The sequence below is a fragment of the Nerophis ophidion genome, linkage group LG17, assembly GCF_033978795.1.
Source record: "Nerophis ophidion isolate RoL-2023_Sa linkage group LG17, RoL_Noph_v1.0, whole genome shotgun sequence".
NCBI classification, from domain to species: domain Eukaryota; kingdom Metazoa; phylum Chordata; class Actinopteri; order Syngnathiformes; family Syngnathidae; genus Nerophis; species Nerophis ophidion.
The window spans coordinates 38,138,924-38,160,072 of record NC_084627.1 but is presented as its reverse complement, the minus strand read 5'-3'; the positions used below and the strand labels follow the sequence as shown (position 1 = coordinate 38,160,072).

The 21,149-nt window shown below is 39.1% G+C and overlaps 1 protein-coding gene across 1 annotated transcript in view; it reads left to right on the top strand.

Annotated features, from left to right (window-relative positions):
* LOC133536550 (uncharacterized) overlaps positions 1 to 21,149 on the top strand; it is a 43,959-nt gene that overhangs the window by 3,692 nt on the left and 19,118 nt on the right. The window contains exons 4-13 of the mRNA XM_061877179.1: positions 2,570 to 2,723; positions 2,896 to 3,011; positions 3,092 to 3,139; positions 3,215 to 3,318; positions 10,527 to 10,659; positions 13,822 to 13,949; positions 14,052 to 14,208; positions 16,743 to 16,849; positions 17,175 to 17,392; positions 17,510 to 17,657. Coding sequence (XP_061733163.1) covers positions 2,594 to 2,723; positions 2,896 to 3,011; positions 3,092 to 3,139; positions 3,215 to 3,318; positions 10,527 to 10,659; positions 13,822 to 13,949; positions 14,052 to 14,208; positions 16,743 to 16,849; positions 17,175 to 17,392; positions 17,510 to 17,657 — 1,289 coding nt within the window. The 5' untranslated portion in view covers positions 2,570 to 2,593. The remainder of the gene's footprint in view (positions 1 to 2,569; positions 2,724 to 2,895; positions 3,012 to 3,091; positions 3,140 to 3,214; positions 3,319 to 10,526; positions 10,660 to 13,821; positions 13,950 to 14,051; positions 14,209 to 16,742; positions 16,850 to 17,174; positions 17,393 to 17,509; positions 17,658 to 21,149) is intronic.

The following is a 21,149-nucleotide window of genomic DNA, read 5'->3' as shown; positions in this document are numbered from 1 at the left end:
AGGAGGGGGCACTGTTGGAATCAACACAGTTGGATTAGTAACATTGTTTTTTCTCTCTGTGATTTCACACGTCTCGCTAAACTCCCACTTGACATGCACTCGCTGTAAATGAACAGTTGGCCAAACAAATGCTGTGTGCCTTCAAAACACTACGGCTGCGAATCTTTGGGTGTCCCATGATTCGATTCAATATCGATTCTTGGGGTCACGATTCGATTCAAAATGTATATATTTTTTTTTCAATTCTACACGATTCTCGATTCAAAAACATTGTTTTCACGATTCAAAAGGATTCTCTATTCATTCAATACATAGAATTTCAGCAGGATAGCCCAGTCTGCTGACATGCAAGAAGGGTAGTAGATTTTTGTAAAAAGCTTTTATAATTGTAAAGGACAATGTTTTATCAACTGATTGCAATAATGTATATTTGCTTTAACTATTAAACGAACAAAAAATATGACTTATTTTATCTTTGTGAAAATATTGGACACAGTCTGTTGTCAAGGTTATGAGATGCGATGCAAGTGTAAGCCACTGTGACACTTTTTTTATTTGTATTCATTTTTATAAATGTCTAATGATAATGTCAATGAGGGATTTTTAATCACCGCTATGCTGAAATTATAACTAATATTGATACTGTTGTTGATAATATTCATTTTTGTTTCACTACTTTTGGTTTATTCTGTGTCGTGTTTGGGTCTCCTCTCAATTGCTCTGTTTATTGCAGTTCTGAGTGTTGCTGGGTAAGGTTTGGTTTTGGAATTGGATTGCATTGTTATGGTATTAATGATTGTTGCTGAGATAGGCGCCAGCGCCCCCCGCGACCCCAAAAGGCAATACGCGGTAGAAAATGGATGGATGGATGGGTATTAATGTGCATTGTTTTGTTGAATTGAGGAAAAAAAATAAAAATAAGAAAAAGCGATTTTTTAAAAAATGAGAATCGATTCTGAATCACACAACGTGAGAATCGCGATTCATATTCGAATCAATTTTTTCCCACAGCCCTATCAGTTTGTTTAGCTGTGTGGGTTTCTTTAAGAAAGACACTGTTACAGACTACTGTAGTTCCTAACTGTTTGTGGTAGAATCAAGTTTGTCAAATGGATAGCAGCTTTCTATGACACTTATTTAGATTTAGACATATTCTCAGGGCATGGTAAAGTGGTACATACCGTCTATCCTTATTTACTTATCACATACTAACCAAATACAGGAATATCTCGCCCGGCTGATGTTGCCTCTGGCATGTTAAAATAAAATTATTGCGCCTAAGGTAGTGCATCATTAAGCAATCATTTGGTTACGTTAAGTTCAAGTTTGGACACCAGAAAAGTGGCGTTGTAGCAGCCAAAGTCTTTTATTGACAGCCGTGAAGCTTCTACAAAAAGTACTACTCCAAAGGCGTATCCAGAAAGCCAGCCCAGGGGAGACAAAGAGAGAGAACTCATGGTATTCCAGAGGAGAGGCAGGAAGATGGACAATTCCAAACCAGCAAAGATCCAACAACTTCCTGCTGAAAGTCTCCACCTGTAGATTAATGATGGGAAGTGTAGGTTGTGGCTTCGCCCATCTCTAGTAACACTAAGTAAGCAGAAAACAATATTAGGAGCATTAGAACTGGACTGGACACTGGCCGAGAGTTAGTGGGCGGCCAAGGGTGAAGTCTTCTCTCTTGGTTGCTTTGTTGGGTCCGCTCCTGTCTCTGGCTATGCTACCCGTGCCCAGGAGGCGATGGCGTGGAGCACCGCAAAGGCCACCACAGTGTATATGTCTTTGTTTTACTTTAGTAGCTGTATGTAGCTGAGATAGGCGCCAGCGCCCCCTGCCACCCCAAAAGTGAATAAGCAGTAGAAAATGGATGGATGGATGTAGAAATCGCTGGTTTCATCAGCTCTGCTCTTTTAATGTCCTTTGTTTTCTCTGAAGTTTGATGTTTCCCTCTTACACACATGCTTATGGCTTATGACTATGGCTATGAGTTTGTTTTTTTCATTGGCCTCAGTCTGGACTCTTTTTCCAGGGCCGAGGCTTTGCCTGAATTTTGTTTTTTCTTCCCCCACAACCCCCATCCACCTCCCCACCACTCAACGTTTACCTGTTTATCACCTTTTTTGTAAGGGGCGCCGGAAGTTGGCAGACCCGTCAGTGATCCTGTTCTTTCTCCCTGTGATGTTTGTCTCTTGAATGGGATTGTGCAGAAAATTTTAAAATCCCCTCGGGGAGTAATAAAGTATTTCTGATTCTGATTCTGATTAGAAAAACAACAAATACATCCAATTGCACACAAAGTGTGACACCCTCAGGGTTCTGAACATCTTTGTGATTGTTGTGACATTAATGGCCTGAAGTTGCAGCAGATATTTCAGGAGTTTTGATAAAAGTTGAGATGGTTTGAGGCTTAAATTGTTCTTTATTTCATTAAATCGCATGATTTATGAGTTTTAGTTGTAACCTTATCCACAAAAAGCGCACGGTTTAAACAAAAACTTGAAAATAAATACTGTTTTGATATTATACTGGTTTTATTGTGAATGACATTTTTTTTTTCCATTTCCACTAGGTTAAACTACACTCTGACCAACCCATGCCTGCTCATTTTGACCCATCAGGATTTCATATTGAGCCCTCAAAAATAATGAGACTGGAGTTTCCTCAGGCTCAGAGAGCGCAGCCCAGCCCCAGTTCCCCACCTTCCAACGAACCCAGTAGCCAAAGTACATTCATTATATCGTATCCATCACACTAACTAAAAAGTTACAGCATGTGTCCCCTCCATAAATAATGCATGCCAAAAAAAGGCTACTGGATTTTGACCAGTATTGAAATTAAGTAAGCTTCAAATTGTCGGGACTGACTGCTTCCTTTGCAAATCTGTGTACTGAACAGGATCTACCTGTGGCCTATCGTCTTTATCTGCCTCCATCTCAAATATCTCAGATTTCCAGGGAGATCCGCAAGTTGCCAATAAGCTCTACACTCAGGCTGACGGACTCCTCCAGCAGGTTGGCAAGCTTTTTGTTTCATGGGACTAATGTCTAAAATCCTCAGTTGATGTCATAATGTGCTGTCTTGATCCGTTCAGCTGCAGTGTTTTGAGGAGCAACTAAAGTGCAAAATACCAAAGTTGACGGTAAGACCAACAAGTTTGTCATTTTTACTGAAATCTGGCAGGCCACAGCAATCAATAATTTTTACTGCTCTTTAGGGTCTCTCAACCCTTTTTGAAGGACTGGACTCTTTGGAAAAGGGATACCTGCTGGCCAAAAAACAACAGGAAGGAACAGCAAGTGGCCTTTTTGACCCTAATCGGTAAGACAATTTGAGTTTTAATATATTGTAATGGCCGCAGGAATCCATCCATATATATAAATATTGCCAGTCACGATTAGCTTGTGCTCAGCTGAGAAAAAAATAGTATACATACCGTATTTTTCGGATTATGAGTCGCTCCGGAGTATACGTCGCACCCGGCCGAAAATGCATAATAAAGAAGGAAAAATATATATATATATGTCGCACTGAAGTATAAGTCACATTTATAGGGGAAATTTATTTCATAAAATCCAACACCAAGAATAGACATTTGAAAGGCAATTTAAAATAAATAGTGAACAACAGGCTTAATAAGTATGTTATATGACGCATAAATAACCAACTGAGAAGGTGCCTGGTATGTTAACGTAACATATTATGGTAAGAGTCATTCAAATAACTATAACATGTACAACATGTTATATGTTTACCAAGCAATCTGTCACTCCTAATCGATAAATCCGATGAAATCTTCTTCCTCGATGTCGCTTCCAAACAACTCTGCCAACTCCAAAGGTATGCGCCGCTTCCTCATATCGTTTTCTGCTGCATATTTCACTACGTCCAGCTTGTAATCTGCTTTACATGATTTCCTTTTCGGTCCAGTTTTTGTTCAGCCCTTCTCAATTTTTATAAGTTACCGCCAACGATGAAATGATCCATTCTAATAGCTACGGCAGTAGCAGTTAGCATTTCATGACCCACAATGCACTTCTGCCCTGACCCTCCCCCGCTGAATTCTTATTGGTTGACGTGTATGTGACGATTGCTGACGGGTGTGACGATTGCTGACATTTTCTTCGTCTCTTCCGCGAAATAGATAAATAATATTAATTGATATTTTACGGTAATGTGTTAATAATTTCACACATTAATTGTTCCGGAGTATATGTTGCACCCCCGGCCAAACTATGAAAAAAACTGCGACTTATAGTCCGAAAAATAAGGTACGTATTATATCATGCATTTATCAAGTATTATGAACTGTTACAGGCACATTCACTAATAATGGTAATATCAAAAATGTTAATTAATAGAATGTGGGAATATAAATCGTGTTGCGGTTAATGGTCATATGTTTTGTGATTATTTGTTTAACCCGTTCCCATCTGAATATCAGGTCCTACCCGTGACTCCTTAATTAACAAAGTGGCAGCGACATCACAAACTTTTTGACTTAGGGGCCACATTGAGTTAAAATAATTTTTCTGTGGGATTAAGCTTTCTATTTGTGTGTGTGAATATATGCCCAGCCACCCTGCCAAAAATGTTTTCCATTCTGTTTTGTGCAGCAAGTTTTTCCTTTTTTAATGACCCGGGTCAATGTTCTTCAGCTTTGGGGGCTCATCGTGTGGCGTTACTGGTGTTGGTAATTTAACGACCTTAACGGCAGGAAGGATGTGCAAGGGAATAGAGGGCTTTGTTTTGCTAGAGTATCCCACAATGCATGGCTGGCTACCAAATTGGTAGGTTTTGTTTACCGAGCAATAGTGCTACTCAATGCACAGGTGATATCTCCGCAGTATTCAGTGTAAAATAATATTGCACGGCCTGAGGTACGATAGTAAAATACTGCGAGTCACTACATAAGAATTCCCTTTAGATATGTCTGATAATATCGGACTGCCGATATTATCGGCCGATAAATGCTTTAAAATGTAATATCGTAAATTATCGGTATCGGTTTCAAAAATTTAAATTCATGACTTTTTAAAACACTGCTGTACGGAGTGGTACACGGACGTAGAAAGAAGTACAGAGCGCCAAAAAACCTTAAAGGCACTGCTTTTGCGTGACGGCCCAATAACATAAAATCTACGGCTTTTCACACACACAAGTGAATGCAACACATACTTGGTCAACAGCCATACAGGTCACACTGAGGATGGCCGTATAAACAACTTTAACACTGTTACAAATATGCGCCACACTGTGAACCCACACCAAACAAGAATGACAAACACATTTCGGGAGAACATCCGCAACATAACACAACATAAACACAACAGAACAAATACCCATGATCCCTTGCAGCACTAACTCTTCCGGGACGCTACAATATACACCCCCCCACTACCCCCCACACCCTCCACCTAACCCCCAACCTCGCCCACCTCAACCACCTCATGCTCTCTCAAGGAGAACATGTCCCAAGTTCCAAGCTGCTGTTTTGAGGCATGTTTAAAAAAAAATTATGCACTTTGTGACTTCAATAATAAATATGGCTGTGCCATGTTGGCATTTTTTTCCATAACTTGAGTTGATTTATTTTGGAAAACCTTGTTACATTGTTTAATGCATCCAGCGGGGCGTCACAACAATATGAGGCATAATAAGGTGTTAATTCCGCGACTGCATATATTGGTATCGGTTGATATTGGAACTAGTAATTAAGACTTAGACAATATTGGAATATCGGATATCAGCAAAAAAAGCCATTATCGGACATCTCTAATTCCCTTACTCGGTACAAGGAGAAAACACACAGTAATTAGATGCTAGGCTCTTTACCAGATCGACAAGTCTGAGTGGAGTAGAGATCCTGATATCTTCCTCGATGTTTTATACTTGTTGAACTACTCAATTTTTCAACGCAGCCCATTTTACACTTTGAAAGATTTTGAAAATTATAAGAGTCAAGAAAGCTATAACTGGTTTGTTTGTGGATAGATTGTGACGTTTGTGTTTGTCTTTATAAACCGTCTGTATAAACACAGAGCCCATCTTGTTGTCAAGACTAGAGTGATGCACTCTCATCCAGCCCAAATATGAAACCCTGGACGATCACGGATAACCATTCGAAGGTCATCTCAGCATACCGTGATTGTAAAACAGATTTGGGAAAATGTGTTCTAATGTCGCTTCACATTTGTTTTATGTGGTGGCCACAGTACGGATAAGAGAAGTGAATACTATTTTTATCAATACAACTACTATCCAAGTTCTTTGACCAAGCACTTCAAGCTGATGCAAAGTGAAGTTCTCATTTTTTGTAGATTAATTTCCACTTAGAAAATGTTTATAACCTGAAATGAAATAATCCGAACAAACACAAAGTTGTATATACATCACATATTACATCGAATCGGTTGATGGCAGCAATCCGTGCTCGCCTTTGCTGTTTGTTCTCTTCTGTTCAGCATAAATAAGCTTAGAAATGTGATAAAAGCTGTTTATATCTTCCCCACTTGGATTGTAGCAGTTGAAAATTGGAATTGTTGCCGGCTTTATCAGTATCACTGGATGAATGATCAGCAACAATGAGTGTGTTTACAAACAATAATGGCCACCGGTGATGCATTGTGGGAAATGTAGAAAAACCAAAAGCCCCCAATGAAAGTCAAGTGTGGCTGTGTGCGTGCATGTGCGTGTGTGAATGTGCTGCTGCTCGTCAGAGACGGACATGCTCCATCACACCGGAAAAATCCATAAATTAGCGCAAACATGATATAAAGCAGGGCAGCACGGTGGAACACTGGCTAGTGCATGTGCCTCAAAATACCAAGGTCCCGAGTTCAATCCCGGGCTTGGGATCTTTCTGTGTGGAGTTTGCATGTTCTCCCCGTGACTGCGTGGGTTCCTTCCGGGTACTCCGGCTTCCTCACACCTCCAAAGACATGCACCTGGGGATAGGTTGATTGGCAACACTAAATTGGCCCTAGTGTGTGAATGTGAGTGTTAATGTTGTCTGTCCATCTGTGTTGGCCCTGTGATGAGGTGGCGAGTTGTCCAGGGTGTACCCGCCTTCCACCCAAAAGAAGCTGAGATAGGCTCCAGCACCCCCCGCTAACCCCAAAAGGGACAAGCGCTAGAAAATGGATGGATGGATGAATGATATAAAGCGCATGATTCACTATAGTGGCTTATAGACTAGAAATTACAGTATCTTGAAGACTAACATCACCAGTATTTGTTTTTCAGTCATCATCGAAAATAAACTTCATAAGCAATATATAGATTTGCCAGTCACAATTAGGTAAACCTGCACACTCTTGCATAAAAAAAAACAGCATTTACATTTGCAGGCTTCAAATTTTAACTTTTTAAGGTCAAGGCAAGTGTTGCCTTTAAGGAGGGCTCATATTGTAGGGCACCAAGGCAAACTTTATTTTATTTTGAGGCAAAGGCTCCAATGCATTGTGTGTGTGTGTGTGTGTGTGTGTGTGTGTGTGTGTGTGTGTGTGTGTGTGTGTGTGTGTGTGTACTGTGTATATGTATGTATGTGTATATATATATATATATCTTGATTGGATTATCCAGAGAATAGTGCTCGATACCGTGGTAGAGCGCAATATATATGTGTGGGAAAAATCACAAGACTACTTCGTCTCTACAGAACTGTTTCATGAGGGGTTCCCTCAATCATCAGGAGATTTTAATGGAAGCATTCACATACAATGGTTTATATAGGGCACAGAGTGGGTGGGTACAGGCAGGCGTAGGGTTTGGTGATTGGCTCATAAGTTACCTAGGAGGTGTTTCCGTCTGTGGCGGCATGTTGAAATGATTTCACTGCGCTTGTTGAGGGATGATAGATCTGGATGATATATAATGTTGAATATTCAATAACATGGCAAATTCTTGCATCCAGCACACCTTACAACAGTGGTAATAAAAGATGCAACCTATGCTTGAAAGAGAAACTGTTTATTATATATCATCCAGATCTATCATCCCTCAACAAGCGCAGTGAAATCATTTCAACATGCCGCCACAGACGGAAACACCTCCTAGGTAACTTATGAGCCAATCACCACACCCTACGCCTGCCTGTACCCACCCACTCTGTGCCCTATATAAACCATTGTATGTGAATGCTTCCATTAAAATCTCCTGATGATTGAGGGAACGCCTCATGAAACAGTTCTGTAGAGACGAAGTAGTCTTGTGATTTTTCCCACACCTACATATATATATATATATATATGTATATATATATATATATACATATATATATATATATATGTATATATATATATATATAAGGCACCTGGTGACCATAAGTCGTAATTGCACTTTTTGTTCATGAGATCTAGGGCTGCAAATCATGGCTAAAGTAATAATTGAGATTATTGTTCTCAATATTGATATAATTTTCTCTTTCGCAGTATACTTTTAGTGTGGGAACAATATTGTCCACACCTGTTGCCACCTCACAGCAGTGCGCTCTTAAACACACGCCGGAAAGCGAGGGGACAATTACGTTAAACCAAGCGCTTGGCTCCGTTTATTCCGAGGGGAAATCTCCGGAGCAACGTCTGTGTTAGTCCGCCATGATTGTCAAGCCAAACGACGCTAGTGCACATGCGCTTGACTTTGTGTTGCCTAAAATGCATTAATGAATGATGGTTTTTCAGTAATTAAAAAATTAGACTGTATTACTAACCAGCGGGAATTTTTTGGCAAATTATCGTTAAATCCCTATTATATTAACAAATAAAAAGTCAAGGGCGGTCACGGTATGTTCTTGCCGCAAATGCTGGTCATTTTTTTCGGGCATTATGGCAAATGACGAGGGTGGTCGCGGAACGTGCTGTGGTTGCCGTGGGTAAATTCGAGCCCTGCATTCGTCACTGCATGTTGTTCGTCACTTACATTATTATTGACATACAACGATTAGATGAAAACTTGTGTTTTCTCAAACCAAGTTGTAATATTGCAATATTCTTGTCTTTTTCACCAGAGTTTAGCCGATTGACCCAGTTGTACTTAGTTGTAATTTCCCAATGATTTTGTCTTTTCTGCCAGAGTGAAGCCGCTACACCAATTTGTACGTACTGTGCTTGTCCATGATGACATAACAGTCTTGTGTAAAATGTCGTGGACAAATAAACATGGAAGTATTTTTTTATAGACAGAGCAGGCGGAAGACCATATAACAAGAAGGAATAATACTGGAGGCTCCAGGCAGTAGCACAAATGAACAGAGCAGAGAGGAAGGGTCTGGTAGAGAGCATGAACTGAAAGCCCTGTGAATCTGTAACATCACAAATGGCTTATTGTTAAAAAGATTGCCAGACACAGTGTTTAAAGGCAACCAATACTGCATGCAAGCTCACGTCCAAACGCATTGAACCTTATGACACTTTGTTTAGAGGGGTGTAGAGGAAATGGATCATTCTTTAAATATTGTGTTAATATTGTTACCTTGTAAGTAGCATTCAGTATAAATACATTAAAACGTTTCAATACTGTCAGGCTTGTACTAAGTAATGGACACAGATGCAGAGTAGGGATTCTAGTAGGGCTTTTATTTTGGCAACTCTTTCACCTCCAGAGTCAGAGTAATACAAAATCTATAAATAACAAAAACGCTCAGCGAAAAAGGTTCCAAAAAAAGGGAACAACTGAAAATCACTCCTAAAAAGGAGGAAAATACAAAAACAAAAACAAACTATAATTTGTGTTGTATCTGCAATGAACCTTAACATAAAACGCTCCAACAGGAGGAAGAAAACAATGACTATGAAAAATTTATACTTTTAACTTTTATCTAATAAAGGTAAACAAAAAATCACTCAAGCAATTTGAAGAAGAAAAGATTAGTAGGAAAACAATAATTCACCACTTTGGTTGAACAAAGGCTAAATAACAAAATTCACTCTGAGAAGGAGAAAAAGTTAAACTCAAAATTACAGCGTGGGATTTCAGGATCCAAAGGAAATAGATGTGGGAGGAGGCAAGGCATGGACATAAAAATGGAAGCAAGACAGGCACGAAAGCTTGAGACAATCTGGCACAGAACAAGGGGAGGCATGGGCTTATATGAAACATGAGGGTAATGGGAAACCGGGGGAAACAATCAGGGGTCAGGGATGACGTCAGACTGGTGACACAAGAAGAAGGGTCAGTGATCTGAAACAAGAGGAGTTGCTTTTCAAAATAAAACAGGCAATTCACAAGATAGCAAAAACCAAGACAAGACATCCCTCAACGCGGTGTGACGAATACAAGTGATTATTATCGGTCCATCTCACTCATGAATGATTGAAACTGGCAGCATAAAACTTTGATCGGAAAACTCCCATTTTAAACTTTTGGTAACTTAATTTTAAAAAATCCAAAATAAATTCAAACGTGTGCATCCAATTCTTGTGTTTTTAAAAATCATGATTAATGATGTATGAGTCATTCCATCCTGAAAGAAGAATGGTTAAGAAATCATAAAGTGTCCCCACTATTTGACATTCCTATGTGTATATTAGGGAACTGGAGGAGTTCATCTATCAATGTGGGCTGCATCTGGACGCGCTGAAGGAGAAGGTGGAACAGAGGGCTGATGTCGGAAATCCTCCTTTAACCGCCACAAAATCCTCTTCTGATGGTTTGCACTCAGAGGTAACATAATCCCCCACCCCCAGAATGAGGCATATTCAAACTGTTCTAAGTTTTTGTGTTTTTTTGCTGAACTACAAATTATTTATATGAGATAGATATACTATTTATTAGGTCTGCGAATCTTTGGGTGTCCCACGATTCGATTCAATATCGATTCTTGGGGTCATGATTCGATTCAAAATCTTTTTTCTTTTCAATTCAACACGATTCTCGATTCAAAAACGATTTTTTTCCGATTTAAAAGGATTCTCTATTCATTCAATACATAGGATTTCAGCAGGATCTACCCCAGTCTGCTGACATGCAAGCAGGGTAGTAGATTTTTGTAAAAAGCTTTTATAATTGTAAAGGACAATGTTTTATCAACTGATTGCAATAATGTAAATTTGTTTTAACTATTAAAGGAACCAAAAATATGACTTATTCTATCTTTGTGAAAATATTGGACACAGTCTGTTGTCAAGCTTATGAGATGCGATGCAAGTGTAAGCCACTGTGACACTATTGTTCTTTTTTTTTCTTTTTATAAATGTCTAATGATAATGTCAATGAGGGATTTTTAATCACTGCTATGCTGAAATTATAACTAATATTGATACTGTTGTTGATAATATAAATTTTTGTTTCACTACTTTTGCTTTGTTCAGTGTCGTGTTTGTGTCTTCTCTCAATTGCTCTGTTTATTGCAGTTCTGAGTGTTGCTGGGTCAGGTTTGGTTTTGGAATTGCATTGCATTTTTATGGAATTGCTGTGTATTGTTTTGTTAGATTGATAAAAAAAAGAAAAAAAAAAAGAAAAAAAGGGAATCGATTCTAAATCGCACAACGTGAGAATCGCGATTCAAATTCGGATTGATTTTTTTCCACACCCCTACTATTTATATTGTATTTTTCCCCAGTGGAGTGGTGGTATATTGACAATATACATAATATAAGTACGGCCTACAATATACAGTGTTTTCCAGACAATAGCGTGTATTGGTATATAAGCCGCAGCCACTAAATAGATTTTAGGATATATCGCCGATCTCTAGTCCACAGAACATACGGCTTTGGGTGGATTGTCATTTTAAAATGACAGCGGTACTTCGCTTTTCGGATGCCAACACTTTTCATATAGATGTATTACAGAAAAAATTGGCAAAAGTTGTGGTTTTGGTTTGTTTTTTTTCAGATGTGACATGTGCATAAAACTACAATGTGGTAAATCACATATTTACAGTTTCACATTTCAACATGTCAAAAAAGGAGTATGAAAAATACGTTGTTTTTTTTAATCCTACACCTTTCCTGTTTATAGCGATTGCTGCTAACAGATTTGTTCACGTTCTCCCATGGACTTAAGTACTTTTGTTCCTATTTGCCTCTGAGGCTCCAATCAGTCCAGTGCCCATTGAAGGTGAAACAGTATATTGCTCCTAAAGTTTGAATGCAGTGTACAGCACAGTAATACAATTATTTAAAAAAAAACTTCTAGAGAGCTGTCAAATTTATTCTGATTGATCCAATTAAGAAACCAGCAAACATCCATTGAGATGAGGTAAAAAAGACAGTAATTCCACTCTGTATTATTCCTTTATTAACTATCCAAAATCTAAATACACATCATTGTCTTGTCTGCTTGAGTGGAAGAGAAGAAAAAAGCAACAACAGCGGAAGACAACCGCGCCTATGAACCGTGTTTGGACATCCTAGAACATTCAATCTACGATTTTTGTTGAACGTTGAAGCCAACATGCAACCATCAAATTTTAGTTTTATATATTTCATTCAGACTCACAAGTGATAGTAAAATTTCATCATCCAGGATTAAAAAAAAAAAGGTGTGATGCAAAGTCTGCGTCATTAGTAATAAGCCCGTTTTCCTTCATGACTTAACCACTTTTCCCATACTCATGCAATGTGAGTGTGTCCACAGGCTGGATGGGAGAATACGAAAAAGAAAAACGTGCATAACTTTAATCCTGTAGAAAAACACTTGAGCGCAAACGACAGATTAGGGCCATATGCATGTGAAAAACTGATTTGCCTCGGTCGGGGGTCAGTAACCCGCGGCTCTAGTGGCTCCCTGGACCTCTTTAGGAGATGAGTGAAAATGGATAAAGAAGAAAAATATATATTTTCTGTAAGAGAACAAACATGACACAAACCTTCCTAATTGTTAGAAAAAAACACTGATTATGTTAAAAACATGCTTCACTGATGAGAGGATTTGGCAAGCACCGTTTTGTCCTACTAATTTCAGCGATCCTTGAACTCATCATAGTTTGTTTACATGTACAACTTTCTCTGAAACTGCCACATAAATACATGTTTTATACTACTCCTTTGTCTCATTTTGTCCACCAAACGTTTTATGTATGTAATATTGGCTGCATTTCTCATAGTTGTTTGTGTGCCATGTTATTCCAGACCACGGCTTGCAAAGATTGTAATAAATCCATTAGAAGAACACAGCCTGCCGTTTCTTTAAGCTTGTACACACACTTCTATACCTTTGGCCATTCTGAGCCAGTAATTTACAGAAGTTATCTTATCCTGTGAGAAGCCTTCATTAAGTTACAATGATTTCCAATGTTGCAAAAATGTGTAGAACAAAAATTAAAATGTAACATTTCTGTCAACGAAGGTTTGCGCCAGCCTTTGATAGTAGGCTATTGTAGCTAATATAGACACTTACATCATGTGTTGCCTTCATTATAAGACTTACATAAGATTTTTATTTTTTTGCGGTTCCAGACAGATTTTTATTTTTTATATTTGGTCCAATATGGCCCTTTCAACATTATGGGTTGCCGACCCCTGGCCTGGCTATCAAAGGCTGAAACAAAGAATCCCACGCGGAAAGCATGACTGCGAAGTAATCAGGAGGAACATGTAGAGTGTACTCACTTGTGTACATATCATCTTTTCCATCATTTATGGATCATTAAAATGTGTCTAAGTCTAAGTGTGCTATGTCGACTTTGGCTTGTTTCAGTAAATTTTTATCAGCCATTATGAATCATTTAAGTTGCTGCTAAACAAACGGTACACTGACTACTCCATAGTACCTATTGAGAAAATACAATAAAACCATTTAAGTTTTTATTTTTTGGTAATTGTATGAATATACTTAATGTGTGTATGGTGTTCTCATTACATATTTTTTCTTTTTTTCCAGAATCAACATATTATTGATCCAACAGAGATTACTGAAAGCAGCAGTGACGAGACGAAAGGAACTGATTTGAACCTGAATTCTGCTCACCTCCAACAAAAATGTGAAAAAAAAGCAGTCAACGTGAATCAGTATGTACACTTTTTTTTGCATGTTTGGGTTTTGATTTTTTATAATTTGTTGTCCTAATTCATCATCCAGTGTTATACTGTTCTTGTATGTATGTTGTACAGGACTTCCACCACACCTGTCAGTCACCCTGCTAATGACAGGAGGAGAAAGAATATTGACAACTCCTGCAGCAGCAGTTTGAGCAGTCTTGGAGACATTACTGCATCTGAGAAGAAGTGGTCCAAACCACACAATGAGATCAGGAGAGCTTTTTATCAGGTCAGCAATAGAAATGCTTACTGGCATGTACCATAAGGGCACAGCTGCTGACAAATGGTAGTAACCAGGCAGAAAAACAAAAAATCTATTTGTGAAGCATTCAAACAGAAAGTCACCGAGTCTGAGGCGTGTGCTCAGTTCCAGCACAATGTATAAACTCACACACACGTTTCCTCTCCGCTCTTTCCACACCAGCAACACAACACTTCATTATCCATCGATTACACTTACAGTACAGTGAGGTATGTTTAACAACACTAGAGTTCTTCATTTCAATATGACAAAACAATCTTGTCATTACACTTTGTTCTGCTCAATTAGGCAAGTTTATTTATAGCGCACAAATGGTATATAAGGCACTTTAAAGTCATTTACAGGAAATGAAAAGTAAAATAAAAAGTATAAAATTAGATTTCAAATTAAAATCAGAATATACAATCAACATAAAAACAATCATAATTAATTCAAATTCAAATCAATCGAATACTGTAGATAAAATACTTTCATTCGTCATGTGCACAATTAAATATAAGTGTTTTCAAGCTGAATTTGAACATTGCCAATATTGAGGCCCCTCTCACATCTTCTGATTTTAGGAGCATAAAACTGAAACACAATTTTACCATGTTTAGTCCCGACTCTAGGCACCAGCAGGAGATCGCTCCCTGAAGTTCTCAGAGCTTGAGATGGTTCCTATGGCTCTAATATGTCAGAGATGTACTTCTGACCATGAAATGACTTGTACACAAGGAGAGCTGTTTTATATTCTATTCCCTGACCAACAGGAAGTCAGTGCAGTGACCTAAGCACTAAGCTAATATGGTCGTATTTCCTGGTTCTAGTCAGGACTTGAGCAGCAGCATTTTGGATGTACTGCAGCTGCTTTACTGCTCGTTTAGAAAGCCCAGTAAGAAGGCCATTACAGTAGTCTAACCCGCATGTGACAAAGGCATGGATTAGTGTTTCTAAGTATGATTTAGCCATTATTCCTCTGATTTTGGCAATGTTTTCAAGTGGTAAAAATCAATTGTGATGCAGCTCCATCCTATGTATGCTAGTCAATACGTATGGACTGTCAAAAATGAAATATTAGACATATGGTCAATTCAGCAATATAATTTTATAATTTTATAGCCGCTAGATGACATAAAGGGCTGATTAAAATAAATTAAATGATGCGTTTTAGTGTCCGCTGTCGTTTTTTTTAATGACGTTCACGGTAGGAGAGGGGTTAGTGCGTCTGCCTCACAATACGAAGTTCCTGCAGTCCTGGGTTCAAATCCAGGCTCGGGATATTTCTGTGTGGAGTTTGCATGTTCTCCCCGTGAATGCGTGGGTTCCCTCCGGGTACTCCGGCTTCCTCCCACTTCCAAAGACATGCACCTGGGGATAGGTTGATTGGCAACACTAAATTGGCCCTAGTGTGTGAATGTGAGTGTGAATGTTGTCTGTCTATCTGTGTTGGCCCTGCGATGAGTTGGCGACTTGTCCAGGGTGTACCCCGCCTTCCGCCCGATTGTAGCTGAGATAGGCGCCAGCGCCCCCCGCGACCCCGAAAGGGAATAAGCGGTAGAAAATGGATGGATGGATGGATGTTTTCATATGGAAGATATATAATAAACATTGTCTACATTTAAAAAAACCTGCAATTTCTTGTGTCTGGATTCTGGAGCGCACGCTCACAGTTAGTACCTGCATCACACACTTGGTGTCTTAACATGGCGCCTGTGATTTAGTTGTCTATACTCTCTCTATACATACTCTCTGCCGGGGCTCATCTGCAAGTGCCCCCTGGGGGCTGTTAAAAAAATATTTGTTTCCCAGGTGTTGTCCATATGGGCCGCAGCGGTACTCAGTTGTAATACACTTTTTCACCACTGGAGCAAAAGTCCTAAAGAAGTTACTTAAGCGCAAAAATTATGATTTAAGTGATGAAGCTGTATTTTCATTTGCACTTTAATTTTATTGAAAGTTTAGTTAAGAAACATATTCATTGTTGATTTAGATCATGTATTTTAGCACAACATAATTGTTAATAATTGTACATTTATTGAGTTTATTTCATGCTATATATGAGTCCCATATTTTGCAGTTTATTGGCTTGGTACATATTTTTCCAATTAGCCTTACCTAAGCATAAGGTTTGTGTGTTAAATAAATAATATTTGTGATGCACACATGGTTTCATGTCATTTCTCAAACAGTATCAAAATATAAATTTTTTACATTAAATTGTTGACTTAATGCCTACCGTAGCACAGGGTCCTGAAAGCAAAGCAAATTTAAGCCATGGGGTTGAAATGTGATTCTGAAGCAAATACTTTGTCCACCTCATCCAGACTCTACTACATCGAGCAGCTCCAAGGTGAATTAAGTTTTAGACCCTGGATGTAAACATGACTCAACCCACAGTCAACAATGTTCCACTGATAATAATTTAACCATGTTCTTACTTTTCATAATTAAAATTGAAATGAAGATAAACAATGTACAACCACACCCAGTGATTATGTCAAATGTGTTGTGTTGAGCAGGATAGGATCGTCTCGCCAGGGACAGATAGTGGGTTTGTCGGTTCGGAGACAAGTCATCAGACGCCGGGTTTGGCTTCCAGCTCTCTCCGCCAGAAAACCTCAAATAGGTGAGTCGGTCTAACCCAGCTCTCTGCAGCACAGATGTTTTGTGTGCACTTTGCTGTACCATACAGCTCGCCTCATGCACTCATTCATATAAAACATACACCATTCATGTTTAGATAGTGAATAGAAGGATGTCCAACTTTTCAGTACAACCATTTCTCCTTTATGTGTGCTTTGGGCTTTTTATTCCCGCTGCTCTTTTTAAAGGTTATCATATTATTAATCCATATTAATAATTTATATTTTCTTCACAAAGCACCTTTCCATCCTGAGGCAGCAGTAGCGACAAACACCTAGTCAACTATTGTTTTTTATGTTTTATCCAAGGCGTGCCAGTGTTTCCGGACATCAGGAGGTGTGCTCAGTAAAACCTCACAAGAATCATACTTCCTCACCACCTTTGGGCTCATCGCGTTCATGCAGCTCCACAACAACAAAACACAGAGAATACCTCCAACAAGAGTCGGGAATATCTTGTCAGGATGAGAGCAGACAAGGCCAGTGGGTCAGTCAGGCAGATACTACCAGGATTGACAGTGAAACTGGTGAGTTTGTGACTTCTTTTCATCCTGATTTTATTCAATTATCAAATCAGCATTAATATTTGTTTTCTTATCTTAAATAATGTTGTCTCATTTAACCGATGCCCTTTGTATCGCCAGCCCAGACGGCATCTGAAGACACACAAAGTGTCCAGTACGACGACTCCCCATCTTGTTCCTCTCCAAGTCCGTCATCCGCCCCGGCGTCTAACTGTTGCAGCGGCGACGCTCTTAAAACACTGAAATCCAGACAGGCAGTGATTCACAAGTGAGTGTGTGACATGACAGCTGCAACGATGATGTATAAAAACAGACTTGTCTTCTATTTTTCTGCAAAGTATCGATCTCCTGAAACATCCTAAATGCAGTGATGTCATACATTATTATTAGCATTATTATTGTTATTTCATGTATTTTATTTCAGACATGACTACTAAGGAATTTGGTTACACATGAACAGGTACTTTGGTTTTCCCCCTGCATGATTTGATGTGGAATATATAAAAACCCAAAACCAGGGAAGTTGGCATATTGTGTAATTTGTAAATAAAAACAGAATACAATGATTTTCAAATCCTTTTCAACTTACATTTAATTAAATAGACTGCAAAGACAATATATTTAATATTCGAATTGAGAAAACTTTTTTTTTTTTTTGCAAATAATCATCAACTTTGCAAACAACTTGGCACAGGGGCATTTTTACCACTGTGTTACATGGCCTTTGCTTTTGACAACACTCAGTAAACGTTTTGGAACTGAGGAGACCAATTTTTGAAGCTTTTCAGGTGGAATTCTTTCCCATTCTTGCTTGATGTACAGCTTAAGTTGTTCAACAGTCCGGGGTCTCCGTTGTCATATTTTAGGCTTCATATTGCGCCACACATTTTCAATGGGAGACAGGTCTGGACTACAGGCAGGCCAGTCTAGTACCCACACTCTTTTACCTTGAAGCCACGCTGTTGTAACACGTGGTTTGACATTGTTTTGTTGAAATAAGCAGGGGCGTACATGATAACGTTGCTTGGATGGCAACATATGTTGCTCCAAAACCTGTATGTAACTTTCAGCATTAATGGTGCCTTCACAGATGTGTAAGTTACCCATGCCTTGGGCACTAATACACCTCCATACCATCACAAATGCTGGCTTTTGAACTTTGCGCCTATAACAATCTGGATGGTTCTTGTCTTCTTTAGTCCGGAGGACACGACGTCCACAGTTTCCAAAAATAATTTGAAATGTGGACTCGTCGGACCACAAAACACTTTTTCACTTTGCGTGAGTCCATCCTAGATGAGCTTGGGCCCAGCGAAGCCAGCAGCATTTCTGGGTGTTGATGATAAATAGCTTTTGCTTTGCATAGTAGAGTTCTAGCTTGCACTTACATATGTAGTGGCGAATTGTAGTTATTGACCGTGGTTTTCTGAAGTGTTCCTGAGCCCTTGTGGTAATATCTCTTACACACTGATGTTGCTATTTGATTCAGTACCGCCTGAGGGGATTGAAAGGGCCGTAATATCATCCGTTTGTGAATGAATAAAGTTTTCCAGTTCTAACGTTAAGTGTCTTGTCTTTGCAGTCTATTCAATTGAATATATCAATCAATCGATGTTTATTTATATAGCCCTGAATCACAAGTGCCTCAAAGGGCTGCACAAACCACAACGACATCCTCTGTGGGGCCCACATAAAGGCAAGTAAAAACTCACCCCGGTGGGACGTCGACCATGATGACTATGAGAAACCTTGGAGAGGACCACATATGTGTAGGTTAAAAAGTTTTTGCATATCATTGTATTTTGTTTTTATTTACGATTTACACAACGTGCCAACTTCACTGGTTTTGGAGTTTGTACTTAAGAGTGTTTTCGTGTGCTGAAATTTATGAATGTCCCGTTTCGATATCGATATCAGTCGGATATCAGAAAAAAAAACAAGGGATTCTATCGGCTTGCATGAAAAAAGATCAGATACAAGCACCCCTGTGCGTCTACTTGTGCAAAGCTGGACAGCCAGTTAAAATCTAGATTTAATATTTTGTAATATTGCAATATTCTAACATAAACATGGTAGGCTGTTGGCTACTAGGCCCTAACAGCTACACAACAGCTAAGCACGCAAGCTAGACGTATGTAATAAGTGTATAATAAGTGTACAATAAGTAGTGCAGTCTAAAACACAATATTTGTCAATATAAACAATTAACAAAATATTGTTACTCACCCATGCAAAATCTCCAAGGCAGAGGTGTATCAGAAAGTATCCAGTGTCCACATCATGCAACTTAATACGTCATGATTTTAATTAAAGGAATTATTGTGGCAACTACGATGTATGAACTAAAAATCGACGGCCCGATATGACGTATACTTCCGATTTCCGGTTTAGGCTGCGCCTTATGATTGAGACATCATCCCACCAATAGCTCCCCCCGAACTGGTGCAACGTAGAAGCCACGGCCACTTACTGTGGTGGTCATAACCCCCCCTTCCTCCCCTCCCCCTCTTCTGGGGGTCATAAATCATTTTAGCCCCACAGCCTCTCCTTTTTGGAGCTCCATATTACTACTGACCTCTGGTGTCTTAGGGTAGACAAGGCAATTCTCAGAAGACCACAACTCTTATTTACTGACATTCCCACAGTAAATGAGTAAGAGTTCTTTCAGCTGCCTGACACTTTATTAGCTTAACTTACTGTGTCCATTTTAAACAACTGAGGGGTTGTAAAATACAATGTATTCCAGATGTTAAATTGACTCAGCTTATTTTAGGAAAGGACGTAAATATAATTCTATGACGCGTCTTAAAATGTTTAAATCAGTTATCCATTTCCAAAGACATGCACCATTTACATATTTTCAGAGAATGTGCATTTTTACAGCCTGTTTCAAAGAGATGTAACAAGCTTTGTTGGTGTGGGCTCTCTGTGGTGGATATATGACGGGACCCGTAGTTCAGAATGCAATTTAGTTTTATTTTTGTTTTGTTTTGCGGGCATCATAGGATTGGCTTTCGCTCGCGGCCTCCTGCTTTCTTCTCTTTCCATGGGCTCGGCGCTGCTAATAAAGGAGTCAGTTGATTAGATAACCCGCTTCAGCTGGGGAATCCACTCCCCTGTCAGCTGCTTCGTAGCCGGCCCATGCACACGCCCTTCCCGAAGGAACCGCGCGGACCACGCCCCCTCCAAAGATGTATTAACATCTAAACAATGACTTTTGGGTATATTATGTAATATTGCAATATTTTGTGGGCGTAATAGGGGCACTCCTGTTGACTCCATTGTTAGAATTAGAATATTTGGGTTTTTTGTTTATTTATGACTTAGAATGCATTAAAAAAGAAAATCATAAGTGTTTCTTACATAAGGATTGTTAATGATAGGCAAAATTAAATTAAAAGTTCAGATCCCCTTTAATAATTGTTCTACTTCCTGTGAACGTGATGCTGTGGCAAAAGTGAGACAATGAATAAATGTTGGTTAAATGCAAAATTTTGCGTAAATGGCTGGCTGGTTAAATGTTAAAAACCTGGTTAAAGCTTGTCAATGGTAAACCCAGTGAGGCATGTGTATGTTGTACAATGATGCTTGATGAGCTTTATTGTTTGGGTTAATCGGGCCCCCTGGGGCCTCTGACTTGTTCTGCTACTCTACATCCACTCTTATTATTTTTGTTAAAGTAGTCACTTAGACGGGCAGCACGGTGGAAGAGGGGTTAGTGTGTCTGCCTCACAATACGAAGGTCCTGAGTAGTCCTGGG